The following is a 27803-nucleotide window of genomic DNA, read 5'->3' on the forward strand; positions in this document are numbered from 1 at the left end:
ATAATAAAAATAATACATTTTATTTTCAGCGCCTTTCAAAACACCCAAGGTCACTTAACACAACAAATCACAAATACATAAATAAATAATAATTAAAAAACCTAAAAGTGTTTCTAAACAAAATATACTGTTCATTGATTCCTCAATCCAAATATCTGTTTGTATATCCTACAAATCCTACTGGCTTTTCCATGACCTTAGGACACGATATATATGTCACGCCTCGGTGGGCGGGGCCACGTGACTAAGCCTCGTTACGAGCGTCTATTTAACAGCACTCTGACTAACCACTGTTGCGAAGTATTGTTGCCCTCATGCGCCCTACTAAGCATTCTACCTCTCTTGTCTTCTGTGCCACGTCATCTGCCCTGCCCGTCCTGCCTGCCCACCTCGTCTTCCTGATCCCTGTCCTGCTTCATCTCTGTTCCCTGGTGTGCCCGTCTTCCAGTCCTGTGCCTCCCCGTAGGATTGATCTCCCCGGCTCACGACCCTCTGCCTGCCTTCTCTACCATCGCTCGTTTCATGCCCCTTTGGACTTGTCTATTGTTTGGTGTCCCAATAAACCTCTGGGTCTCCTGCATCTGGGTTCAGCCTGCTCTGTTCTTCCCGGACGTGACAATATAGGCCTAGCAGATTACAATCTAGATAGGATATTCGTCCTTGGTTAGAGACTTAGGTATCACACATCAGGAGCAATTCAGCATCACCCATACATCCCGATAAGTTGTTGGACTGGGAGAGACCAGAATACCTGGATCAAAAACTCAAGAAGATACAGAGAGCATCCAGGCATCACACACATAGAACTGGGGTTGGATTCAGACTTTTAGTCACAGAGTTGAGGTGTTTTCAGATGTCCAGCTGGTGAATTATAAAACCTTCCTGTTTGTTTGGAATGTGTAGTAAAGAAGGTGCCTTTTCTCTTGTAAGCTGGTCACCTGTGTTAAGAGTTACTAAAGCATTGTGGGTAATATAGTAATTTTATTTCTCTGGTACAATACCTTTTCATTTCATTATCACATGCATTCTAGAAGGTTCCAAATCACGTCAGTAACAAAACCAGACTACGCCTCCTTTTATATTTTTAAGTTGAAAGATATAATAGAAAATGCACTGTTGGCAGCCATCAGTTGCCATTTCTTGGTCTGTGTCATTTCTGTGCTTGTCCAATCACAAAACCTCATAAGAGGCTGCTGAGTGACCAATCACTTAATATTTTAAATAGCCACATTCACAATAAGTGTACATACATACGTTTCAGTTTACACAGAGAACAGCTTACACAGGCTGCCGGTGCACTAATAGTTGCAACAGATGCAGCCCCTTTTAACTGAAAGCATTTAGAATTTAATCATGTAACTATTTTGCACTTTAATTAATTCAATTCCAGCATTTAATTAACAAGTGGGAATATATGAAAATGTACAGTTCTTGTGCTCATCGACACTGTAAGTGGGTCATAATAACAGCATCTCCTTCATGCTTGTTAATTGCATATTGGGATTTCATCGAGAAGATCAGAGGCTGATTTAGCAGGAAACCTTATATCTTCTCTGCAGGTTTTTTCTGCTGGCCCAGCACTGGTCACTCCAGCTCCTCAGCCGGCCCAGGTGGAGTAAGGGGGTTTAGCGTCTGGGTGCATGCTGGGAACCTGGGCTGGCCACATGAGAACTGGGAAGAGCGGAGCGAATCCCGAGCAGCACGCCAAGTTCCTCCAGTCACCTGTATTAGGAGGAAAGGAAATACCAACATCTGGAATGCTAATGTGGTGTCCAGAGGAGCTCAGAATGTTCTCCATGTTTGCATTAAAACAGTGGTTATCAGTCCTGGTCCTGGATACCACCTGTGTATGCTAGATTATAGTTTGAATTAATTAATCTCAGTCTTCATTACATTCATTTCATAACTAAAACCCAGAGTTGGGTAATTCGGGTGCAGAGAGTAAAATTCCAGACCGGGATTTTGTTTCAACCAACCAATTGAGTACTCTGTGACTGTCACACTTTATGATCAACTGGTTGGTTGAAACAAAATCTTGGTCTGGACTTTTATTCTCTGTACCTGAATTACCCAATTCTGCTAAAACCACAATAAACTATCAGGATTTTTATTTTTTCCAGTCCTGCAAAACTGAATTTCTGAGAGCTATAAATAAATCATGGCAAGCAAATGTGTTTCTCTGTCCTGTAAAATGAATGCACTTCGTTTCTTATTATTGACTGCCTAGGCTACTCAACCATCCATCCATCTAAGTACATATTCTGGTCAGGGTTGAGGGGGTTAATCAATCAGTTGGTTTTAGTCAGCTGATTTGATTAATCTGGTCTATGCAACCAAATGATTAATTTGTTTGAATAAAAAATCAATCTAATTAAGTTTTATATTTCAAAAAAAATATTAAAGGGAACAGATTTTACGAGGACAAAATAGCTTCCATATTATTTCACTACTGGCTTGCAGGTATTTCTCCCCAAATTTAAAAGCTGATTTAACACACTACAAAGCTCCCCACTACACCTCAGATTTAATTGCCAATTCATTTAATCACCAGTGGAAGCAAACTAATTAACTAGAAACTCAGCTGGGACAAAAACCACCAAATGCAAGTCAGTGATCAGGGTTAAGAACATCAAAGCTGTTTTTACATCCCTTCAAAGTGCTATACCACCCGTTACTGTGACAACAGGAGGTGTTTCCCCGGAAGCCACATCACCAGGCAGTAACTGGCAGTGGATCTTAGGCCCATCCAGTGTGGGCTGATTTCATTCTGCTAGGTGTTTATCATTATTTTCACTTGCTTAGCCTGAGAACTGTCCTGAAACAGAAAGGCGATGCAGTGAGGTCAGGGTAACAGTTGGCTCCACCCACCGGCAAAGGATATTTGTATAGCCTCCAATTGCTGTGGCTGATGGGGGCAGAATTCTGCACCTCTGTATCCCGGCTATTCACTATCCTCAAGTAGAGCTCAGTATTGTCCAGCTACAAGGAAAGACAAGTCACAACAATTCAAACACTCATTTCTGAGCAGTACCAAGCCCAAATTCACTGATGCAACCTTTGTCATTTCCAGGGTGTCAAATGGGCCAATCAACTTCGTCGGATGCCTGTCAGATCCATGTCAAATCATCTGTGACTGTGAATGGTTGTAGATTGTGAAACTCTAAAAGGGGCAATTAAGAATGGCATGGAGTTACCTGTGGGACAGCATTCAACTCCACTGTGGTCACAGACGGTCTAATAGGGAGGACGCGGACTGGCACTTTCCACTTCCCGCTAATCAAATGGTTCTGAGCGTCAAACACATCCACCTTGACCCAACCCCTGGAAAGCAGCCCCGTGACCTGCTGTCCATACAGGTCACATCCTTCGGAGGCCTGTAGCTCGAGTATGAGAGAGACCCCCAGGGATGGAAAGACTCTATGCGGAGGGGAGAAGATCGGTGGGTAAGAAGTACAGACAGGGTTATAGTTTAGTTAAAAGCAACCCAGATTCAGCCCCTACTCACCTGGGTAAGGCCTGCTTGGCAGCAAGGGTGGCCAGGTTTCCTCTGCTGTGTTGGGGGGCATGAGGAGATAGGCTGGCCGGCTCACAGTAGACAACGGGCAGTGGTGAGGAGGCGCCAAACTCTTGATCTCTGTCGTTCAGCTTTGCTACTAAGCGGCACACTCGGAACGAGGGGCAGAGCCCCAGCAGGAAGTCGTAGAACACCACGAAGCCTGCTCTGTATGGGATTCAACACGGAGACCTTTCTAGAGTAATCCAAGCTAAGTGCCCCAGCAGAACTCCTCTTTTGTTGTTGATCATCATGCTCCCTGCTGTTCATGAATAAAACAGCAGCCACGCGTGGCTGGTAAGCTTACATTGGATCATATGGGACAGACTCCAAGCCGTCGGAAACGTCCATAAAGTTCCTCCCAAGGGCTGGAGAACCTGATCTGACATCATCCTGAAAAAAATAAACTCATGGTTTAACTAGACATCTCTCATAGTAACAATATGCTTGCAATAGTTTTAATTTTAATTTTTTTTCATTTTAAATGTTTTCCCAGGACCATGATAATGATGATAAACCAACAGCCAAGTCTGCATCTCGGCCCTTTCCAGGGATTTGTACCAGCGGGGGGAGTGGTGAATGGTGCAGAGGTCTCGCATATGCTCTCATTCTCCTCCTCATATGGTTGATCTCAATCTCCTGCTTCAGCAAGTCGATGTCAGTCTGCATTGCCTTCATCTTCTGCTCGGTGGGCTGACCTGAGTTGGTAGAAGAGGAAACAGGAAGAGACAGATAACAGTGACATCACCTGCAGCACTGCTGCCTTCCATGCAACAGTGGTCACCTTCAGTGCAATCCAAGGTCATGTGCATCACTTCATGGGGACTATATGGGCCACATGAGGTTGCCAGAACCCAGAGGCAGGTTTCATTGCAGCCGGTCATACTGATGAGCCTGGAATCCCTCCACCTCTTCCGCTGAGATCTCTTGATCTCCTCCTCCAGGCGTTGGTTCTGCAGCTCCGTGGCGATGAGGTCTCTGTTCAGTTGAAGCTTGGCTGTGTGCCGCGCCCCTGTATATTGAACCAGAAACATGATCTGGGGTCCAGAGAATAGACCACATTAGGGGGCCCCTAGAGAGTCACTCACGTTTACTTCTGTCCATGTAATAGGGGCGAGCGTGAGTCTGCATCTCCTGATGCCATTCCACTTCCAAGGCCTCCTTTAGCAAATCCTGCAGCTGGACTAAGATGAGATGGTCACTTCCCCCACTCTGCAAGTATGACAGCTGCAGGGCACTGCAAAGCAAGGGGGAAGGAATCTCAGACAGGTCACATTTAGTACTCTAAGTTTACAAAAAAGGCAGAAACAAAACACTTTAACTGCACACGTGAGTATAAATTCCCGGAAGTGGAACTTCTCATCCGGACAAAAGAAATGTGCTTTGAAATGGCCGACACACCTGATTTCCGAAGACAGCGTTCCATCACCGTGGGCAACCTTGTAGCTGTGAAAGCGGACTGAGTCTTTCTCTTTTGTCTTGGCGGAAAAGAGGTGAGACTCGCTCTGTCTGCTCTGTGGTTTGTCTCTCCTGTGTGTGAAGTGGCTCAGAAATCACCCTCGGGGCCCATCAGTACGACGAAAGATTCTTATGAAAGATTCATTTAACCGCAAGACAATGTACAAATCAGTTTCCGGACCCAACTCACACTGATCCCATCTGGACCTGCTGCAGCTGCTCCATGAGTGCCTCTAGTAGGATTGTGTTTCTCTGCTCCTGTACCTGCAGTTCGGACAGCATCCTCTCCACGTGAGATGTGCTCCTGGTCTGGGCTGCCAGCTCCTGCATCCTCAGGTCAATGTCTGTAGCAGCAACCAAACACAAGCAGTGTGATCTGTGAAAGAGCAGAACTTGGATTTCACCTATGAATGTGACCGTCATCTATCAAAGCTCTCTCTTGCTTACCTCTTCTCCGTGCTTCCAGCTGCCTGTTCTCATTTTCCAAGTCCACTGCTCGTTTCCCGTGAAGCTCAGCAAGTTCCCTCGCTCGTGCTTCCCTCTCCCGTGTCTGCAGAGCTTTGGATCTGGAGTCCCTCTACAGAAAACGCAAAATAGAGGAGAACCGACACCTTAAACCTCACTGCTGCTGAGAACAACACGATACAACAGACATTTTTTTTGACATTCCTGAGGTATGAAACTATTCTAAAAATTGCACTGCAATACAAGAACCGGGCTTATGACCCAAAGACTGCAAATTGAAGTCCTTCCTGACGATCCCTTGATGTTACTTAAACTTAACTTATTTAATCATTCTAGTCCGTTAAAATATGCAATGTAATATTCACACACTAGCATGCCCGTGTCTGTGGGTTCACTGTTGGGTTTCATGGTATCAGCTAGGTCCGTGGCCTGGGCCTGGAGCTTTACTTGAAGATCCCCAAGGTCGAATAGCTTTTCTCGCTCCTGCTGCTCCTTCCTCTCCTGGCGCCTCCTCCTGTAGTCCCTCAGTCTCTGCACCTGGAGAAAACGCAGCTTGCTGTTGCGAGTGTGAATTCCGCTGGGAGGCAGGGATGCTCAGATCAACTCACATAAATAGCCACAAAAATAGTAAGCAAAACAAAGTGTTCTATATTCAGTGTGTTTGTAGCGATGATGGACTGTCAGAGGGGTGACCACTTATAATCATGTCATTAGTTTTTATGACAGATACAGTTACTTATTATCCTGAGACAGCACTACAAAACCCATCACAGCTCAACTGTCTCCCAACTTGGGCTACTTTTGCCCAGTTGTCTTGCTGGCAGTCTCAGATAACACACATGCCTCATGCAAGCCAATATTCATCTTTTCCTAAGACACAAGAATTACATATGCTGAATGTCAATCAACTAAACCAGATCCCTCTAAAAGATTTTTATTCTCAGCTCTACAACTCCAGCTTTTCTATATATTAGCCTTGAAACACACCCTTTGACCTGTTCTTATTTCTCTTTTGTATTTATTGTCTCTAGATTTACTGTTATAATTAACGCAATTAACAGATAAAATCTATTTTCCAATCTGAATGCGCTAATAAAATGACAAGAAATAATGTGTCTGTAAAGTGTTTGTGTTTGTAAAATATGTTAAACACACTTAAAACTGCTGTTTTGCAAGGTAAGCCAAACTTGGATTCTGAAATCCAATTAAAATGCATCGTTCCTTTTTAAATTTCACATTGGGCTTTAAAAACAAATTGTACAGACTAACAATTTTTCACGTGTAGTGACATTTCTTTCACTGCAAATTAATATAGGCCTAGTCGAGTAAAAATAATCGCCTTCGCTGAGACAAAGTGATGAAATTGTTAAAATAGCTCTGATCTGCCAACGTTACATTCCATAGATTATCAAAACCATCTGTAAAAATAACTCATTATAATGCACTATAATTCCAATTTGTCCTAAGTAATGTTTAATTGACATAGCATATTTATATTCAATACTTTGAGGGATTGCGGTTTACTATACCATGTCTGCAGAGTTTTCGGTCTGATCGACTTTCCTAGTGCTTTCTCCAATGCAGAACTTCTCGATGTGTTTTTCCAGTAAAGGCAAAGAGGAGAATTTCATATTGCATTTGACGCATCTGGATAAATCCATAACGTGAAATTAAGCGTCGTGGCGTAATAAAGCTTCTGCTCAGAGCCAGTGCATTCTTGATAAATTTATGGTATTGCTTTAATCACCACGAAGATGATTTAAGAAGGGAACCCCTTCTGCTCGCGTGCCAGACGTTTCTTTACGAGCAAGAATCGATGGTTGTTTTCTCTGGTGACTTAACGTGCGCTTTCAGAGCGCGCTTGACAACCGTCTACACAAAGCTCCGGAGAGTGTGGTTGGAAACGAAAGCATATCTGCACTCCGGTAACTGCAGGTTAGGCACAGGGGAGACGCTTACCGTCCGCGGTGTTAGTCAACTTACTGTATACAAGTTATTTTAGTAGATGAGTATACTTACCGTAAATTTTAAGCTGAATGGGAACAAAAAATGTATATGTATTTACATTTATTTTATTTAGCAGACAGGGCCGAAGCCAGAATTTGAAAAATTGACGTCCGGGACCGCGTGTTGTCAATCACATTATTGATATCATCCCCTTCATAAGCTGTTTATTTTTTTTAAAGTAATTAGTTGTGTGAAACGTTAGTTGGCCTCGAATCCCCGACCAGCAAGGAACCACTGAAGTACCCTGGGCGAAGTACCGCCCCCAAGCACTGTTCCCCGGGCGCTGAATTAGCTGCCCCCTGCTATGTCACGATGTCACATATGGGTTAAATGCAGAGGATACATTTCGTTGTTGTGCACTGTCTGCTGTGGTGTGTCAACAATGACCACTGGTCACTAAATTCTAATTCTATTTTTTATTCAGGTGAATATTTAGCTTCAAATTTTATTTTTAACTCTTAAAAAATACCACTTCGGCCCTGTTAGACATTTTTGTCCAAAGCAACATACAAGTGAGGCAAGTAGCATATTACAAACATATGGCTGTCAAGGAATTGACTAGGCATACAGTAGGTACACCTATGTTAACCTTCTGATGAATGTCCAGTTACAAATGTAAATAGTATAGAAGCAACATTTTTCAACAAAGCAGGAACAGGAACACCAGCAATTTAGATTGACCTTGCATTCCATGGGTAATATTTTTAATTACCATTATGATGAACAGTTGCCCAAAAATTACTTGGGGTGGTGGGGGGGGAGGGGGGGGTTTGGTTATGCATTGCCTAGTCATGGTCCTGGGGGGCACCTGGAGGTGGGGGATAGTCAGCTTGCACTCTATATGCCAGGGCCCTGATGGTTAATTTGCATTGTACAGTATGTCAGGAGGCCCAGGGGCCCTGGTGGTCAGCTCTTGCTATAGATGCAGTGTATCCTCATTGTCAACACTCACTGTATATGCCGAGGGGCTGGGTGGCCTGCTGGTGGTCAGCTCTTGCTATAGATGCAGTGTATCCTCATTGTCAACACTCACTGTATATGCCGAGGGGCTGGGTGGCCTGCTGGTGGTCAGCTCTTGCTATAGATGCAGTGTATCCTCATTGTCAACACTCACTGTATATGCCGAGGGGCTGGGTGGCCTGCTGGTGGTCAGCTCTTGCTATAGATGCAGTGTATCCTCATGGTCAACACTCACTGTATATGCCGAGGGGCTGGGTGGCCTGCTGGTGGTCAGCTCTTGCTATAGATGCAGTGTATCCTCATGGTCAACACTCACTGTATATGCCGAGGGGCTGGGTGGCCTGCTGGTGGTCAGCTCTTGCTATAGATGCAGTGTATCCTCATGGTCAACACTCACTGTATATGCCGAGGGGCTGGGTGGCCTGCTGGTGGTCAGCTCTTGCTATAGATGCAGTGTATCCTCATGGTCAACACTCACTGTATATGCCGAGGGGCTGGGTGGCCTGCTGGTGGTCAGCTCTTGCTATAGATGCAGTGTATCCTCATGGTCAACAATCACTGTATATGCCGAGGGGCTGGGTGGCCTGCTGGTGGTCAGCTCTTGCTATAGATGCAGTGTATCCTCATGGTCAACACTCACTTTATATGCCGAGGGGCTGGGTGGCCTGCTGGTGGTCAGCTCTTTTATTTATTTGTTTTATTTGTGATTATTTGTCATTGTTGACACACCACAGCACACAGTGCACAACAATAAAATGTGTCCTCTGCATTTAACCCATATGTGACTTTCGTGACATAGCAGGGGGCAGCTAATTCAGCGCCCGGGGAGCAGTGCTTGGGGGCGGTACCTTGCTCAGGGTACCTCAGTGGTGTCTTGCTGGTCGGGGATTTGAACCTGCAATCTTCTCATGGTCAACACTCACTGTATATGCCGAGGGGCTGGGTGGCCTGCTGGTGGTCAACTTGCACTGCACATGTATCTGGAGGCCCCTGATGGTTACTTTGTGCTGTTTATGCTGAGGGGCCCAGGGCCCTGATGGTTCATTTGCACTGTATATGTCAGGAGGCCCAGGGGCCCTGATGGTCAGCTCTTGCTATAGATGCAGAGGTCTCTGGTATTTAACTCACATTGTATATGAGGGCCATGTGACTCATGGCCACTAATGATCTGAGGCCCCTCCAGGCCTGGATTGTTGTCAGTCCGGTTGTCCACAACATCTGTGTATCAATGTTTATGTACTGAAACTGATCAGATGTAAATGTACTGTTTCAAACAATTTGAGGGTAATTGGGAGTTGTGGGATTAGATTCATAGTTTATTTCATATGAGCATTTACACTTTATCAAAATGTCATTCCAGGTTTTGGAGTTTTGCAGGTTACATACATTGAAGAGTTACACTTATTACTTTCAAGTTTGTGCCTGGTAGGTAAATAAGCCTGAAATTACCTTTGTATCGTCAAGGAGAACGGAACATGCACAATTTACTATACAAAACCTAGTGGATTATAAATTAAAATAATTTTAATTTCACCTGAAACTGCTCAGAGAAGTGTCATCTTACAGGTGAGGGGGATTATATTGATATTCATCCCACTATTTTATAGCTTTTCTTTTTGAAAAACCTTTAAGCCTGAATTTTAGCACTATTTCCTTTTGCTACGTGGCGGAAGAACACTCTCATCCCATTACATTGTTTTGAGAACGCCGGTATTTCTCCCCCATCTCCCTCAGGAGCGATATGACATCATCCGACAGACAGCGGCGTCCGCAAACCGGACACAACCATTGGTACCTCCCAGTCACAGTGACACAACAGCCAATTAGCCGCGCCGATAGACGCCACCTACGTCCGGCCTGCGCGCAAAGCAAAATGATTGACGACGCGTCAAGCCAATGCATGGCAAGAAAGTCCGTACAGCTCAACCAATAGCAAGGCGGAAGGCGGGACCGAGCGCAGGAAAGGTTCGCGTCATTAGCAGCTAGGTTAGGTTTACTGCTGTATGAGGGGGACGAATATTTTCGAGTGTATCGGGAGGTTGGGGAAAGAAAGTATTTTTCCACAAAAAAACTATTGAAAAGAGAAAGGGGGGGGGGTTTAGTTTTTCTTGAGGATACGCACCCATATTATTCACACAACGTGTATTTGGAGCGAATATTTGCCGGGTGGTGAAAAACGAGACGGGTTTTCAGACATGTTGTAGAGCTGGACAGTGGACTGGCCGGCCGCTCCTCAGCGCTGGTAACTGACCAGCCGTACGCTATTCGCTGGTTTTCAGTTATCGTGCGCTTCTCGAAACGGGGGGCAGCTGGCGGAGTGGCCTAACTAGCGGCCGGCTCTGTTAAACGCGTCGCGCCCCCCTCCAGTTCCCGGAGGCTGCCTTGTGGGTGGTAGTGTGTTTATGTCCCCGGTTTGTTTCGTGTTAGTCTGAGAGACCTGAATCACGACCCGAACTGAGCCGTTTCCTTGCGAGGTGAGTGTTTTGATTTTTTTTAATTTTTTTTGCACTCGCCTCCAGTTCCTCTGTTAGCGACTTTATGGCCCGTGTTTGTGTGTGTTTGGTGCTCTTTGGGATCGAGTTGGCCTGCTTTGGGTAAGAATGGCTGGATCCGTAGTATCTGGCTGATCTGGACTAAACGGACAGAGGCTTGTGTGTCAGGACGGCAGCCCCGTCCACACGTTTCCGTTCCCTTCATCTACTTCAAGGACTGGCGATTGAACCTTTTTTTTTTCTCTCGCTCTTTTGCTATTTTTTTGAGTCGGTTTCACGTTTTACTGACATGACTGGCAAATGAATTGAAGTTTCCCTATAGGCGTATGCTCGGTATCAGGGCAGGATGGATGGAGGCGGGGGCAGGTTATCAGGAGATACTCGCTGGATAGTCATCCGATCCGGTTACCTCGGTAATTGATGAGAGGTCCGTTTAAACTGCATGGGTATTGCTCGAATACCTTTACTGCGGATCGAATTTAATGGGTGGCCATTAAACTGATGTCAGCTCCGATAGTTGCATCTGACCCTCGGTTGGGTCTCTGTTTTCAGCACTACGCGTCCTATGCATTGTCGAACCTCTCATTTTTTGTTAATGACGGACAATTTACCTGCAGACGGCCCCTAGTCCTTGGCGTATTTTATGATTTCGCTGTAAACTTTGAACGCTTCTGCGATACTGTGGCAAGAACGATGCTCAGAATCGGCTGCGAACGTGAGCCGCCCGCAACGATAGTCCTGAATCAATTTTTCAAGTTATGGGAAATCGGATTTTCCGTAATGTACACGGTTTAGCAGCCAGGCTGCTTTGAGCGAATGCTCGTTGATGCGCTGCTACTTCGATTGATTTAAAATACGCTGATGGAAATGCCGGCTATTGAAGATCTGCACACGCGAAGCCTCTGACCATTTGACTGTGCTGGTAGCATCCGTGGGTCCGTCTGTGTCTGGCGGCAGTTTGGATTAACTTTTAATAGCAGCAACCTCTTTGATCACTGCCTGAACATGCCTCACTGCCTGACTTTGCCATTTGACTTCGCTCAGGTCGCCTCTTCAGAACCCGGCGTCAGGCCAACGAGAGGCTTTACGGTCTGCTGCTCGTAACGCGACATACTAGATCTGCTGTAAAAGTGTCCCTGTACCTAATCCCCGTCACTCCCGTAACTCCTTACGATAATGTGAATGACCATTAAATATTCCTTTAAGGTAATTGTAGTAGATTCTCAGGTACATCTTTGTTATGAGCCTCGTTTTGATTATTGATTCAAATGTTAATTCTTTATGTGCAAAGAAACGCTAGTTTCCAGCACTGTCTACACGTAATGTTCATGCTTTTGAAATATAGAGAGATTCTGCTGATCTGGCATGAGGTAATTAATGCTAGTTCTTGAAATTTAGTTTACAATACAGGCAATATGTTCACCAGTTTAATCTGCAGACCAGTTCTTGTTTCCAGATGCGATCTGGCTGCATTTTTTTCTGTTCTGTTCTCTGATAAACTGCTGGGCCTGTTGAGACTCAAGTAACAATACAATGCTATCATTAAAGGGTTGGCTTTAAGGAAGGGCAGGGCTTTTGTGAGATTACGGGGGAGGACAGGAACAAAGTTGTAATCTCTGAAAGTTTTTTTTTCTTTTCCTGTCAGCCTTCTTGCTTTCCCAGGTACCCCCAGTGACACCTCCCATCCTTTTTCTGGCCTGCCTCTGTTCCTATAGTTACTATTGTGCAAACGGCAAGAATTTGCTGGACTGGACATTGAGGAGTGGGTCCACTCCAGTCCGACTGGCTCCCCTCTGAGTGTGCCAGTGCCTTGTCTATACCCGGGGAAGGAGGGCGTGCACACCTGACTCCTGGACATGTCCTCCATCCTGCCTTTCACCCCACCTGCGGTGAAGCGGCTTCTGGGGTGGAAGAAGTCGGCAGGTGGCTTGGGCGGGGGAGCTGGTGGCGGCAGCGGGGGGGGCGAGCAGAATGGCCAGGAGGAGAAGTGGTGTGAGAAGGCGGTGAAGAGCCTGGTGAAGAAGCTGAAGAAGACGGGCCAGCTGGACGAGCTGGAGAAGGCCATCACCACGCAGAACAGCAACACCAAGTGTGTCACCATCCCCAGGTAGGCCATGCCTGCTCTCACCTGGGCCTCATCCTGTTTGTGCACCGGTTTGTTTTCTCCTCCTAATCTCTTTCAGGCAAATTAAGATGGACCAGCAGTGAGGCTGAGTTGATGAAACCAGTCCATTTCAGTCTCGATGAATCCATCAGTCTGACTTCTACCCATTCGTTAATTAGATAAACGTTGGCATTAGGTTTCACTTCCTGCTTACTGCTCGAGCATGTAAGGCGATCTCTATGTGAAGGAATCGGTGTGTGGAGAAGATGGCTGTGTTTCAGGACTGTTATCCAGAGTCCGGATTTGTCATGCGGCGTCAGTGTCGTTTTCCCTCTGCATGCCTTGTGCATATGAAAGGCTTGATATTGAGCAATCCAGTGTAGGGCATTTGGGCTGCCTGTCTTGTATTATCATAGACTTCTTTGTTAATACTGGAGTGTGTTCATTGGCTGTGTGTTCTTGTGTTATTCACTTCTTGGCTGGTCGTCTGTTTTATTAGTCTGTTTCAGGGTGGCGGTGTGCATTTTGATTTTGGAAATGGTTATTTCTGACTGGTCTGTGTCCTTGAATGAGTATCACTGGTTTTCCCATTTTTCCCCTTGATTGTTGACTGATAGCCCCCCCACCGACACATTCCCACCAGTGGGCAACGCTGCAGGGTGACTTTATGAACACTGCTCCGTTTCGACTCTCCTGACCGGCAGAGGACAGGAGAAAACTCTGGCCATCATAAGAAACCTCTTCCCAGCAGTTTTTTTTTTTTATTAGAACCGTGCTGCCGAGGGTATAGCACAGAGGATAAGCAGGGTTATGGTTTTTGTTTTGGAGGGGGGCTTAAATGCAGCGGCTTGTGGCTTGGCGTCCACTATAGTTTAAAAATGAATATGGGAAAAGGCACCAGCAGTGAAACTGCAGTTTGCTGAACAGACCCACTGCCAGATCTCACTTTTACAGTTCCCTTCCCCATTGGCAGGCTTCAGTGTGCCCTTTTGAAAACTGTACCGATATAGCATGTTTAACCCCTTTGCATTCAGGGGTTTTCCTGTCTTATCTCGGCTCTCTGGATGGTGCAGATGCAGAGGTACTATAATGAGACGGTAATGATTTTGAAGCATCACCTCTGAAGATTTTTTCTTTTTTATTGCTGGATGAAGAAGCACTCAGGAGGGCAGCATATTTGTGGTATTTGGTCCTTGTTGGCTCTGAGTTGGCAGCACGATGCTTGAGGGACAGGATTTGTGCCCAGAAAGTTTAAACTCCCGACAGGCAGGAGGCTTGTTTCAGCTGAATGGCTTCAGTAACAATATCAAATTGAATAAATGGATAAATGTTAAATCTGGAAGCTTGGGATGCACTTGAGTGCTAACTTGAGTCATGTGACTATTTGCGTGTTGCCTTGTTTGTTGTGTACTGATCTGAAATTCGTTGTTTTTAATAGACTTATTGGGGAGAGAGACTAAGCTTGCATTTCCTGAGCCTGGTTTGGTTTGAGAGGAAGGTTGCTTTCGAGGCTTAGCTAGCTGTCTGGCAACAGTTTCAGCATTTACCTGGCGCTGGATGTCGTTTGGTGACCAGGTTGATTTGGTATGTTGATGGGTTTTTTTGTCTATGTAGGCTTTGAATTTCCCTGTCATGTCACCCTCTACATCACTGTGAATTAAGGTGCCACCTCAGAATGATTGCAGTCCATCGAATGTTAACTTCTGCTGAGCAGACCGTTCTGCTCCTGCAACCAGGCTACCGTGTGGGCTGATGTGCATGTTGTCTTTGCCGAAATTGTCTGAGGGCTGTTTTCTTTTTGACTTTGGTGTGTTTACCCGGCAAGAGGAGTGCTAAATGCAGTCTTCTGACTTTCGTTTTTTGTTAGCAGTACTTGTGAAATGAGAGTGGAATGGAACATAGATTAGTTTTTGGAGTTATCTCTGAATCTTGTACCACGGGTCTGCCATACTTCAGCCCCCGAGATAGACATATGATTACAGTAGGAATGCAATGTGGTCAGTGCCTGTCTCGTCTGCAGCGATGTCCTAGGTGTTGTGTATACCCTTAAAGAGATGTTTTGGCATGAGGTGGCATGTTGAATATCTTCAAATCACACCTGACGTGACGAAAGTGTCTTAGCTCCTTAAAGTGTGCCATGATTGAAAATAATCATTCATCCATTCCATTTCCAAAAACCAGTTATCTGATCAGAGTTGAGCTGAGCGATATGACCTCAAATCAATATCACGTTTAAGTAAACATTTTACCTGGATTATGATTAATGCACAATTGTTATTTTGATTTTTTTTTGCCCTCATATTTCACTGACAAGGTTTATACTGTAAATATGCTCAACTATTAAAGCTGGGATATTTTTCTCTGATATGTATATCTTTACGATTTTTACGATTTTAAAATAATTGAATGAAACACACACAGACGAACAAGTTATGGATATTGAAAATTTCAAACAATCACTTGAAATGAAAACGTCTTATGAAAAATGTCGTATTTTAGTTTTAATGTAAAAAGCAAGTTCTCTTAAAAAAAAGTAGAAAATAAATAGTTTGCATTTCTTGCAAACAAAATAAATTACAGTGGAAACTGTTATCAAGTCTGTCTGGGTGAAATTGATCACCATAATATCGTTTATGTTATAACTGTTTGTTTTCCTCTTTATGCCTCAGGCAGATTACCATCTAATTGATAATTGTATATTTATTTTTTGCATGTTGGGTAATAAAATTGAGAGCGTCGCTATTTTATTTTTTTTGACACCTTCAAAATACAGAATGGCTGTTTCATATGTTTTTCAAATTACAGTACTGTACAAGTTACCTACTTAACTGTGTGTAATTCAACTATGCTATAATACAGTACTGTACTGTGTATAGCTTATTGTAGTTCTGCTGCTGCATCTCGCTGGCTCAGTATTGGCAGTTTATCATAAGCTTTGATGAGTCTATATTTGTAATTGAGAGAAAACGACTTTCTTTTTCCCGTCATGTTTTCTATGAACACAGCAGTTGGCTAGCCGGAAGCAGATGGATTACCGCAAGGCAAAGTAGGCAAGTGGGGGGGGGGAATAATTACCGTAATTTTAATTTCTTCCATATGTCATGTATACAACGACCCAAAATGAACACTGTACGTGGACTATTTGATTGCTATAAGTGAATTATTTAAACAGTATTTGTGCAGGAATGATTCTATCCCAAGCTTTTTGATCCACTATAACCGTGATCACTGTAAGTGGTTTCCACTATATTTTAAATATTGCTAGTGTTGAAACCAATTGGTTGTATTACCTTTGGTAGCAGAAACAGTTTTTCCACAGTGTTACATTTGACCTCTTTTTTTTTTGGTTTGGCGTCGTCTTCACTAAAGTCACAATGTGTCCAAATGAGGGACATGGGATTTTTCTTTGGTACAAGCTGCTGGAGTTGCTCAGTCGGCTTCGTGTTTGAGTTCGCCTCCGTGTTGCTACCATGTCATAGACTGGATGGGGCGGAGTCACGTGACAACACTCGTGGTAGTATGTTTTTAAGGGGACAGTACATAAACACACGCTGTGAAAAGTATTCACATCTTTTTAGGTATTAAAGAACAAGGGCTTGGTTATGTTGATTAGAGGTTCTGAATGTCGGTGTGATTAATGTGATTAATTTTTGATTAATTACCCGGCCCTAGATCCAAGTCTGACCTGTGCATCCTGACAGGATGTACCATACTACAGTCATTACTCAGTGGAGTCCTGCTCTTCCTCAGACTTGCATATTTAGAGTGTCCCTAAAGCCTAACTCATATTTCATTTATCTGCGTGCCGTTACAGTCCATGTTCAGCCTTACATGCAGACTGTTGTGTAATGACATTTCTCCACGGTCGTGCTTTGCACGTACAGTAATGATATTCCATCAGACCAGCAGAGGGCAGATATATTGCAAGAAACATGAGTGCAAGCAGTGTAGTGAGATGGGTAAACTTTTATGAACGGTTTTGAAGTTGTTACTAGGCTTGGGTGGTACTACAGTATAATATTCCCCTCTCTAAAAAATCTCTTTGCAGGCCTGGATTCACATTCCCCACTGTCTTCACATAGTGACTTGGGCGGTGCTCTATTATACATGTAAATAGTTCTTCCTGACTGCAGGGCATGAACAGTGTCTGTGTTAAATGGTTAATCACAGAAAACTTTATTGCCCCCTTCAGATTTTTCTGCCACCAGAGGCTTGACACTGATACTGGACAACAAAGGCTGTAACCGTTCAGTTACCACCTATGCAATGGCTGGAAGGCAGTCAAACGGGGCATGTTTGTATGGAAGGTCTATTTTAGTCTTCTGCTTGTACACTGTTGTCTGAGCACAGGACTTTGATCTTTTGTTCTGAATTTGATGCCAGTTAAAACTACTCTCTGCTGCTCCCAGCCTTAGTCCTGTAGAAGGTAGAATTGTAGAAAGTCTAATTTTATCCATTAATGTTTCTTTTGTGGTGATCTGTTTTAGATGTCTTTTGGATTGTGTTGAATGTTCAAGGTGCCTTAACTGTACCTTAGTAGTTTGGGTTTGGTTCACTGTTTAGTCAGAATCAATCATTTTTTCCTTCAGTACATTGGAGTATGAAGTAAAGATCAATAGTTGCTGGTGTTATGCTGTCAGTGTGATATTTGCCAGTTTAAAATAGTGAGGTTTCTGGCTTGAAGCGAAGCAGCAACTAAGCTGAAAGCGACACGCTAGTAGTGCTTGTCAGCAATTAGCTTTTACTTAGATTGTTTTTATGAGGCTTACGTTCAGGCTCTCCTCTTCCCTTGCATTGGCCTTAGGGCCATTACACTGACCTTGGGCATCGTAATTGTTTAATAATATCAGTAGGCCCTTGAATGATAGACCTTATAATTATTTTGTATTAAACCTGATCTTAACACTGATCTGATCACTGTTAAGAGCTGTTTGCTGTGTTGAAGGAACACAGGCCACGTTACTGAGCTAAGCTCAGTTTTCAGTTTGTGTGTCTATTGTTTACAGTGTCTTCTGCATATTAAGGGTTTTTATGCATTAGATTAGCGCTTAAGTGGAGTTTTGATTGCCAGGCAGCTAATGCTTCTGCAGTAGACTTAAGTGTGTTGACTGCAGTACTTTGATTTTATTCCTTGTAATATCATGTTTAATAAAGTGCCGTGTTAATTTTTACTTCCATTGCTCGGGGAATATGTCTTGTTGGCTCAGCCTCTCTGCTTTGAGTGACAGACTTTATCGTTCTATTAAGTTCAAACTGAAGTGTTCCTGATTAATTAAATGATTTGTCAACTCTTGCTGTTCTTGATAGTTTTCATGGCACATATTTGGTCCATGGCACAAGCTGCACAGGACACAGTATAATCTCTTGCTCCTCTTATATCGAGTCTCGGAGAGGGACCACTTCTTGGAAAAGGTCAGTAGCTTTCCATGCTGCACGTAATGTAGTGGCTGAAAGCTCTGCCCAGACGCAGCTCTTCTTGTGGAACATTTCAAAGGGGGGTAGGGGAGTTAAGCCAGGAAGTGGATACCATGGTACCAAGCAGTGGGCAGAACTGACCAGAGCTCTACCCAGGAGCCGGGCCTGTGTGGTCTCGGCTGGGCCTTTGAGCAGCCCCCCCACTCAGTGCTCGGTGATTTCCATTTAACTGCAGAGGTGAGAACCCCCTCCAACTCAAGATCCAGAAAGGTGAAGGTTGGAAATACAAGTTTTTCTATTATTATTTATTTAATGTGGAATCATTGTTCTCTGAAGCATTTCTCAGTTTGGAGACAAACAATAAGCATACCTGCTGAATAAGCAGAATCAGCCACCGGGAAGCTGCTCAGTGGATCTGCCCTCTATCAGCGGGTGACCAGTAGGCATGTGGCACACTTCCCCTTCCTGTGGGCCATGTCACCATCTGAAGCTCCCGCTTTCACTTCTACTGTGTGTTTTTAGTAGGTTTGCGGTCAGCTGGCTTCCCCAAATGACTAGTTATTGTATCGGGAGGCTGTCTTGCTGTGACAGCAGTGGAGCCTGCGTTATTAAATTTGTTAGGTTAAAACAAGCGGATTAAATGAAGTCATGCTAATCTTTCCATTATGATTAAATAAATTGTTACAAGTAATCAGTGGAATTTGTTTTATTTCTGTCTGTGCTTTTGCCTTAAGTTTTTAATATATATATGTAATCAAAAGCTCATGCAAATGGAAGGACTAATCAAGTAAAGGGCTGATTTAATGTGAATTAGCTTTGCTAATCATCAAATTAAGCAGAATGAGTCAATGCTATAAATTTCATTCCATGTCCAGCTGCTGTAGTGTATTTGCATTCCACTGAAATAATTCCTAAGCCAATTATCAATGAGAACTTTGCTGGACTGTACATGTAGATAAGCTGGTAGATAAGGCATCAACGATAAGGCACCTCTCTTGGCTGAAGATGCCAAAAGGGGCATGTAATGAAAAACATTGAGTCTGTCACATTTTTTTTTATCGAGTGTGGGAAAGCATGCTGTCGCAGGTATGTTTCTTACACTTGCTGTTAGGAATCTGTTACTTCTCCCTTTATCTCTTAGGTAGCACTCAGTGTGAAGATCCAAATGTTACTCTATGGGTCTTAAACTGCTGGTCTATGAGGTACAGATGCACATGTGTGTGCGCATGTGATTGCATGCGTGCATGGTAAACTTTCAGGGTTCTTAGGCTATTTTCTTTGTCTTTTCTTGCCAAATCAGTATGTGTCTTACTTTTCCTTCCCTTATCTGCATGTCTATTGGAGTTTGCCTTGCTTGACAGGGTTGTCCAGCAGGAATCCCCCCAGCCACCCACCCCCTCACGCCTCTGTGTCAGTCTTGTTTCCTGAATCTGTAATTGGATTGATTGTGCAGGAAGCTTCTAAATGCAGCCCAGGCTGCATTGTTTCCATAAGTCCTTCCTCTTTCAACTTGATCACTCATACTCTGTATCTGCTGATAGTGGCAGTTCTGCAGCCTCTTCCTGGGTTGCAACATGTACCAGCCCTCAGTGCTTTTGGTGCTATTGCCCAAAGTCTTTGGTAGCAGCCTTAGTCCTTTAAAAACTTCCAAAGGTTTCAACATTAGTTGATGGTCATGTAGTTTTACCTGTTTCAATCTTTGCAATGTTTTTGGGAAAGTTTAAAGTCTATCTTGCATATGTGCAAGAATTGTGAGATATTTGACCTGTTTTAGGGGAGGATGAACGTGGCCCTTGACGGCATGGACATATCACACCCATACCTGGAGAGATGGTGTCAAGTTTCTGGCTGATGACCTGGGTGTCGTAACCTTCTGATTGGCTATTTGAGTCCTTCAGAGCATGGAGTGGATCGTGTTCCAGACCAACATGTGAACCGGTGTTCACTGAAGCAGTCTGTGGCCATGGTAACGCCACTTTAGATGTAAATGGGTGAAATCCAGAAAGTAGGTGTACATGTGGTTTTACTGCAGATGTAATAAAAGGAGCTTGATGCTATATGCTGCAGTCATTGAGTTCTCCATTAGACCTCTCCCTCCCTGCTATAACGGAGTTGCTCTTTAGCTTGGCAGCACTTGTAAGTTAAAAATCCGCTCCTTTTGGTGTTGACCTACCACTGGCTTGACTGACACAGCTTACTGCCCTGCAGTTTATGGGGTTCTTCTCAGTTAGTATCAAGTTGCTTGCATGCTTCTGTGTCGACAGTTGGTGCGTGTTTTGATTTTATCCCAGCTCAGGTTTCAATTGTTTAAAATTAAGCAGAATGAGTATTACTATAATTGGGTGACTTAGTCATGAAAATCATCTCCGGTTCTTAGGACTTTATTGAGTTATCTTCCATGTTGTGTGCATTTTCAGTACCATGTTAAATGTTTTTTTCTGTTTGAGCTTCAGCTTTAATATGTGAACCTATTTGTATCCTTTTTGATTGGAAATTTTATCTCCTCACTGACCAGAAAGATCCCATGTTATAACCACGCTGCAGTAATAAAGAAGTTAATTTTGCTGAAAGAAATTTACCTTTATTAAATCAAATATTTTACCTTTTTAAACAAGGGTTTCACAATGATGGGGAATTCAAGAGCTTGAGGTGTTATTGGAAATTGGTTGGGGGGGGGGGGGTTAGACATTGTAGTGTATTTCCCATCTCTGAGCAGCTAAATGACAAACGGGTTATCTAAGGTTTGGGTATTGTAGCATGTGCGGAGCAGTATGTGGTGTTTGGTAACCTGACCCCTGAAAGCCCAGGACATCATGGCCCCACCTGAATGTGTCATGGTTCAGTCCCCTTTCAGAGAAGGAGCAGGACCCAGTTCCTGATACCAAGTGTGACCTTTTCATGCCATTTTTTAATGTACCCATGATTCACACTCATTTCATGTTTATTTGTCCGGAATGTCTCCCGTTGTGTGTCTGCCAACATGTTTTGATGTTTATAACTTAAGGCCTTTTCATACATGGTTTGTTTTAAGTTTGCTCTTTTCAAAATAAAGACTTTTGATACATGATGACAATTAAAAGGCCATGATCCTCAGGTTCATGTGATCCTTCTCTAACTATGAGTTAGCTGAAGCTGCATGGGCAGCCAGTAGCACTCTGCTGCTTGATTGGCTATTGGAACGGAGTCCAATGGCCAATCAAGTTTGGTCAGGTTTCATGCTAATCTGGTTAAAATAGCAGGGGAATTGAGAACTTGTGTATTGTCTGTGACTTTACAGTAAATGTTTGGCTTTTGTACTGGGTTGGTTACGGGGGCCCCAGATCTATTGGGTTTTGTTGACCTGCATTGTTGATTATTGTAAAGTGGTGGCTCTGATTTGTCTTGAGTGATTTTGAGATTTAGATTTTACTAAATTGTTTTTCTGTTACTGTAGAATCAGCCTTATAGATCTGAAGTATGTAGCTGTCAAACATGTGGGATTGAGGACCCCCCCTCCCCAAAATGAAATGGCACAGGTCATGGCCTTTAATGTTCTGTAAAGGGGTGGCCCAAATGAAGCTTGGACATTTACTGTGACAGATCTGATTGGTTCTGATATTAACTCTATTGGCTGCTGTTGATTGGCAGTACCAAGAATTCTCACCCACTGTTTACAGGCCTAATTTCTTCTATTGTTTTAAGTCCTTCATATGGCCCTGCTTGAATGCCAGGATCACACTGCTGCCAAAACTAAATGAACAGAACTGATTCTGAATCAGAGCAAGCCAGGTATGAGAAGGTCCCTAACACTGTCCTGATTCCTTTAGTTTTCTAGCAAATTGAATCTCGTTTCATTGTTATTCAGGGAAATGTGTGAAAACTGTTCAGAATGCCTTTTAGTGTCTCTCCATATAGCTTTTAATGAGTCCTATTTGTACAAAGAAGCCTCCAGTTTGGGAGTCCAGTACACTCCTGGATCTACACCATCACAGCTCAGATTTGTATTGCAGGCATTGTCATCTACCTTGGTCACATTTCACTGTCTTGGTTGTTCCATCCAGCTGGTATTTCTTATTTGAGGACGGCAGCATTATGAAATCCAGGCTCTCATCCCAGTTGCCGCCTCCAATAAAAGATGCCCCCCACCTCCCCCCACCCCATGTTAACTCATCTTGGTATTTCTGAATGAACCATGCCTCATGTTTATTACCATTTTTTCTGTTCTGTCCTCCCTGGTTTCCTGTGCACAGCAATTGCTCTGAAATATGGGGACTGAGTGCACCAAATACAATAGAGCAGTGGGATGCATCAGGCCTTTTCTGCTACACTGACCAGACCAGGTGACTATCCTCTGTCCCGTTCTGATGCTGTCACTCGAGGCTCTGTAGACTGTAAGCTGGTTCCGTGACGTCCGTGACGGGGTCCACTGTGACTGCTCACCTGCACTCCTAGTTTGGTGAACGGAATTGGCGATTTTTGCTTGTTAGATTTCATCTGTCACAGCTGTGGTGCTGTTGATTTTGTGATAATGACACATTTGGGGTCTGGGAAGATTATCCTTGAGAGTGGGATCTAGGTTAATTTTAGTCCATCAGCTAATTGTTTAATTGTGTGTTTAGTGTTAATGTTCACAAAGCACATTGCTTTTTGGAGGATGGATACATATTTGCACTGGGTAGCTGTAAATGGGTCCTTTTGAAAACTACTTGTTCAGCCCCCCCCTCTTCCCTTCACCCTGTCTTTTCCCTGGCCTCCTCCTCCATGCCATGGGTGTCCTTACCCGTCCCTGGGCCAGGTCTCTGGACGGCCGGCTGCAGGTGTCCCACCGTAAAGGCCTGCCCCATGTCATCTACTGCCGCCTGTGGCGCTGGCCGGACCTGCACAGCCACCACGAGCTGCGGGCCGTCGAGGCCTGTCAGTACGCCTTCAACCTCAAGAAGGACGAGGTCTGCGTCAATCCCTACCACTACCAGCGGGTGGAGACACCAGGTATGGGGGCACGACGCACCTCGACTTGGATGAGAATTCAGATTGTGTGGCATATGTCTTCACTGGGGTTTTGACACTGTCCTCCCTCCAGTGCTCCCGCCGGTCCTGGTGCCGAGGCACACGGAGATCCTGACGGAACTGCCTCCACTGGACGACTACACCCACTCTATACCGGAGAACACGAACTTCCCTGCTGGGATAGAGCCTCCCAACAACTACATACCAGGTGCCCCTCTCACAACGCCTATGCCCAGCCACCCCCCCTCCCCCCCACAAAGGTTAACTTGTAGACATTCTCTCCGCAAATTAAGGTCCCCCTTCACTTTGCTGCAAAAGTGTGCTTCAGGACCTTGGCGGGAGGGTTAGGGTTGGGTGCTTTGCGAGTTGTGCAGCTGTCATCGGATGTCTTTTCTGGTAGTAACGGTGCATGAAGTATGGGTGGGATTATTTAGAGATGCTCTTCCCAACAGAGACACCACCCCCTGGATACATCAGCGAGGATGGGGAGACCAGTGACCAGCAGATGAACCAAAGCATGGAGACGGGTACGCCGATCAGAACCATGGCATAAATGCCCGCTGGTGTCCGTCTGGCCTTTCCAGCGCGCTTAGAGGCGCGGTATCAAATACGGTTTCTGGCCGTGGGCTGCATATCGTCAGCGGGGAGTGAAGTTAGTGATGTTCTGCAGATCTTCTGTAAGCCTGTAGACCCCTTACAGTGAATCTGCAGGCCTGCCGGCCCGTCCTGTGGGGCTGCTTGGCGGTGCTCTCACTCGGAGTCCCTTGCTGTTTAACTGCTCGCCTTCCTCCTCATGTCGAGCTTGTTTCTGGATTCAGATGTAAAAATAACTCCGGCGTTTCCTCCCCAGGTTCCCCGGCCGAGCTGTCACCGAGCACGCTTTCGCCTGTCAATCACGGCATGGGTAAGGGCGCCCCCCGTTCCCCGTGGGGATTGACTCTTCCCGGCTTGTGGGGTGTGCCCATAACTCTGTGTTCCTCTGGGATGGATGAAAGGGCTCAGGCTGCTGAGGATGGCGCAGGCTAGTGGGGCCCCTGCACGTGGTGGGGCAGTATTATGGGTTGTGTTTTGTGTGATTATCCTGTAATTAGCTTTAAAAAGCAGGCCAGAGCAGGACAAGAGGTGCATTTGGACTCTTTGGCCTGTCCCTGCCCCCCCCACTGCAGACCTCCAGCCGGTGACGTACTCGGAGCCAGCGTTCTGGTGCTCCATCGCCTACTACGAGCTGAACCAGCGCGTGGGCGAGACCTTCCACGCCTCGCAGCCGTCGCTGACGGTGGACGGCTTCACGGACCCCTCCAACTCGGAGCGCTTCTGCCTGGGCCTGCTGTCCAACGTCAACCGCAACGCCACGGTGGAGATGACACGCAGACACATAGGTGCGGCCCCCCGCAGTCTGGGTTCTGGCCCGATCTGGGATCTCTGTCCCTCGTGCTTGGTGCCCTTTATTCAGAGGAACAGGAGTCTTTGCATCTCCTCCCCTCTTGTCACATTAGTACTCAGCCCCCACAGTGGTGCTGCAGACATGGTCCGTGAGTCACTTTCAAAGAGCAGGCCTGGCTTGCTGGTGACTCTGCCCAGCTAGATGCATGTCTCCACAACACTCAGTCTAGAATGCTCTGAAATCTCCTTTACAGATTTTACACTTGGTGTCCTGTGGCTCTGATGGTTTAAGACAGAGCATTCTCCTGACAGCTGGTTATGCTAACGTGGGAATTACTAATCGGTCACTGCTGTGACAGAATCTTATGTGGCTGTGTCAGGGCTCCCAGACTAACCTGCTGGTGGAGGGAGTATGTTGCCTGTTGGTCACGATGGGCATGAGATTCACATTAAGCACATAATTCAGCTGGAGATGAATGTTATCGATTGATTGGCTAGGGCAGAAAGGGGGGAGGAGTCCAGTGCTGATTCCACAGTGGATGAGTTTTACCATGACCATGGAATAAACTCCTTTTTGGGGGTGAAAGTGATACCGGTGCTCCTGACAGGCAGGGGAGTCAGACTCTACTACATCGGCGGAGAGGTGTTTGCCGAGTGCCTGAGTGACAGCGCCATCTTTGTCCAGAGTCCAAATTGCAACCAGAGGTACGGCTGGCATCCAGCAACTGTGTGCAAGATCCCCCCAGGTGAGTGCAGGTCTGCGAGCTGGAAATACAGACCTCTCGGATACCGTCTGACTGACAGACAGCGATTTATTCCCTCCCCCCCCCCACTCTATTCAGGATGCAACTTGAAGATATTCAACAACCAGGAGTTTGCCGCCCTCCTGGCCCAGTCGGTGAACCAGGGCTTTGAGGCAGTTTACCAGCTCACCAGGATGTGCACCATTCGCATGAGCTTCGTCAAAGGCTGGGGGGCCGAGTACAGGTGTGTTGGGCAGGCGACCGCAGCCATTATGTGGGCTGCAGCTCGCCTGAGAATCTAACCAGATGCTTGTCCCCAGGCGACAGACAGTGACCAGCACCCCCTGCTGGATCGAGCTGCACCTCAATGGACCTTTGCAGTGGCTGGACAAGGTCCTTACTCAGATGGGGTCCCCTTCTGTCCGCTGTTCCAGTATGTCATAACCCCCCCAGCCCAGCCCAGCCCAGCCCACTCCGCCAGGGACGGCAGCCCCCACGAAGGAGGCCAGCCTGAAAACGGCAACTTGAAAGAACAGACTCGCTACAGCCCCATCTCTCTCTCCCTCCCTCCCTCTCTCTATCCCTCTCACACACACTCTCTGGTATAAAAAGGAGAACAGCACTCACTGTGTTGTCAGCTTTATGCACCTTGTTTTCGTTACTCTCCCCTAAAGCTTGTATATTAAGTGTTTTAGTGGTAGAACTGAAACATGTATCGATGTAGAACCGTGGCTGGTTGGCAGGACCGGCTTGGCACGGCGCCAGGCGTCCGGGCCTCCTTAGGGTCCAGTTCCTTCCTGCTTTGTGTGGGTGACCTTGTAGTAGCTGAACTCCTGACCTCTTTCTGACGGGAAGAACCAGAGCCCATGTTTTGATTTGGTAATCTCCATTTTTCAGAGTGGAACCTCAAATTATCCACAGTTTTTCCAGTTGTCCACGTAAGACGTAAAACGTTACCTTTTAAACTGGAGGCATGCAGTTATTGGCATGCAGGTTCACTCCCTTAATCAGACGGAATATGAGGCTGCGCAGACCCCTCCCTGTGTGTGGCGCTGTCACCTGACCCTCCCATGGCTGTCGGGGAGCCTTCCGAAGGGTCACCCCTTAGCTTCCGTTTTCCTTCCTTTCTGTTTTTCCTTTCAGCTACTTTTTGTATTCTCATGTATTTTTATATATAAATATTTAAAATCTCTATAGCTCACTTCCTTTTTATTAGAATTTAATATTTTTTTAGGCCGCGTCCTATTTATTAAGGAACGAAGCTTGAGAAAAGACCCCCTAACCAATGGATAAAGAGCAGTGGGGTTATCAGAGGTTCAGCCAAAGTGGCTGGGAGTGTGTGTTTGCTCGCAGTGGCGTTTGTAGTCCTCAAGGAGGCGTCTTCCTGTTTGCGAGGCTGTGCCGTGCTGACTGAGCCAGTCTGCTCAGAATGCCTCTGACCCAAGCCGTTCGTTTTCCTTTGTTCTCGCTGAGGTTCTGTCGCTCTGATTGTGCCGGGGCACTTATGTTATTGGTTTGAGGACATTTGGCACCACACCTGGTGTGTGCGTCTCACTGCGGAGAGGAGAACCCCGCACTGAGGGTCCCTTGTGGGATGGGAGCGCCCCATCTTCCAGGCCCCTGTGCTGTCCTCGTCGTCACAGTGGCGATTTCTCTCTCGTCCCTGTACTTGTCAGCTTCTCCCGTCTCTTTCCTCTTAAATACACATGTGATTGTACTTCCCAAGTGCAACTAGTGAGTTTGCTTACCCAAGCAGAGAAGAAAACTGACCTGGCCAGTATTACAGACGGAGATCTGGCCGTCAAGGCAGAATGCTCGTCTTGGAGGGTTAGGGTGCGACAAGGGTAGCTGATAGAACTGAAAGTGGACCAGACACATGCATATATGTGTATATAATTTTAATTTTTTATCTTTTTGGCAAAGCATTTAACTGTTAGAGGCCTGTTTTACCGGCTGGGGAGGGACTGGTAGAACATGTGACCTTCGGATAATAAGCTTTTCAGGTGTGTTGCATATGCAGACTTCATAAGTACACTAATAAAGGTTCTAATTCTCATCACTCTTGCTTTGTTTGGCTGTTTGTATGTGGGTGAAACATGCTGAACTGTGAGTTGACCCTGGTCCCAGCCTGGAAGCAGTGCCCTCCGTTCTGTGCCCCAGGGAAGGTTCTAGATGGGACAGCTTGGCCCAGTTTGATCACGTTTGCATAGTACCTTGACAGATGCTTCTCCTGAGTG

The 27803-nt window shown here is 45.5% G+C and overlaps 2 protein-coding genes and 1 long non-coding RNA gene across 9 annotated transcripts; 2 read left to right on the forward strand and 1 right to left on the reverse strand.

Annotated features, from left to right (window-relative positions):
• Positions 1–976: 976 nt before the first annotated feature.
• LOC111842195 (coiled-coil domain-containing protein 17) lies at positions 977–7731 on the reverse strand. Of its 4 annotated transcripts, XM_023808569.2 has the most exons (14): positions 7496–7731; positions 7006–7123; positions 5846–6013; positions 5459–5588; positions 5202–5355; positions 4955–5083; positions 4642–4790; positions 4338–4565; positions 4115–4251; positions 3861–3946; positions 3506–3721; positions 3195–3417; positions 2869–2979; positions 977–1722 (listed from the first exon to the last, which is right to left on the reverse strand). In XM_023808569.2, the coding sequence occupies exons 2-14, from the start codon at positions 7105–7107 to the stop codon at positions 1585–1587; spliced, it is 1971 nt and encodes a 656-aa protein (XP_023664337.1). In that variant the 5' UTR covers positions 7108–7123; positions 7496–7731; the 3' UTR covers positions 977–1584. The 4 variants fall into 4 exon arrangements, with proteins under 4 accessions (XP_023664337.1, XP_023664340.1, XP_023664339.1 ...); XM_023808572.2 differs by lacking the exon at positions 7006–7123; XM_023808571.2 differs by lacking the exon at positions 7496–7731 and having other exon boundaries at positions 4440–4565; positions 7006–7455.
• A 2658-nt stretch (positions 7732–10389) lies between these two features.
• smad2 (SMAD family member 2) lies at positions 10390–27625 on the forward strand. 4 transcript variants are annotated; one of them, XM_023808384.2, is made up of 11 exons: positions 10393–10917; positions 12581–13042; positions 22684–22773; positions 23229–23422; positions 23514–23648; positions 23893–23967; positions 24291–24344; positions 24607–24819; positions 25432–25569; positions 25666–25810; positions 25887–27625. In XM_023808384.2, exons 2-11 carry the CDS (start codon positions 12792–12794, stop codon positions 26008–26010), a joined length of 1419 nt encoding a protein of 472 aa, XP_023664152.1. In that variant the 5' UTR covers positions 10393–10917; positions 12581–12791; the 3' UTR covers positions 26011–27625. The 4 variants fall into 4 exon arrangements, with proteins under 4 accessions (XP_072570402.1, XP_072570401.1, XP_023664154.1 ...); XM_072714301.1 differs by lacking the exon at positions 22684–22773 and adding an exon at positions 11980–12141 and having other exon boundaries at positions 10390–10917; positions 25432–25810; XM_023808386.2 differs by lacking the exon at positions 22684–22773 and having other exon boundaries at positions 10391–10917.
• LOC140592095 (uncharacterized) lies at positions 13049–20511 on the forward strand. The gene is made up of 2 exons (XR_011992356.1): positions 13049–19656; positions 20229–20511. It is a non-coding gene; the product is annotated as an uncharacterized lncRNA (long non-coding RNA).
• Positions 27626–27803: the final 178 nt, after the last annotated feature.

This window comes from Paramormyrops kingsleyae, chromosome 7, assembly GCF_048594095.1.
Source record: "Paramormyrops kingsleyae isolate MSU_618 chromosome 7, PKINGS_0.4, whole genome shotgun sequence".
NCBI classification, from domain to species: Eukaryota; Metazoa; Chordata; class Actinopteri; order Osteoglossiformes; family Mormyridae; genus Paramormyrops; species Paramormyrops kingsleyae.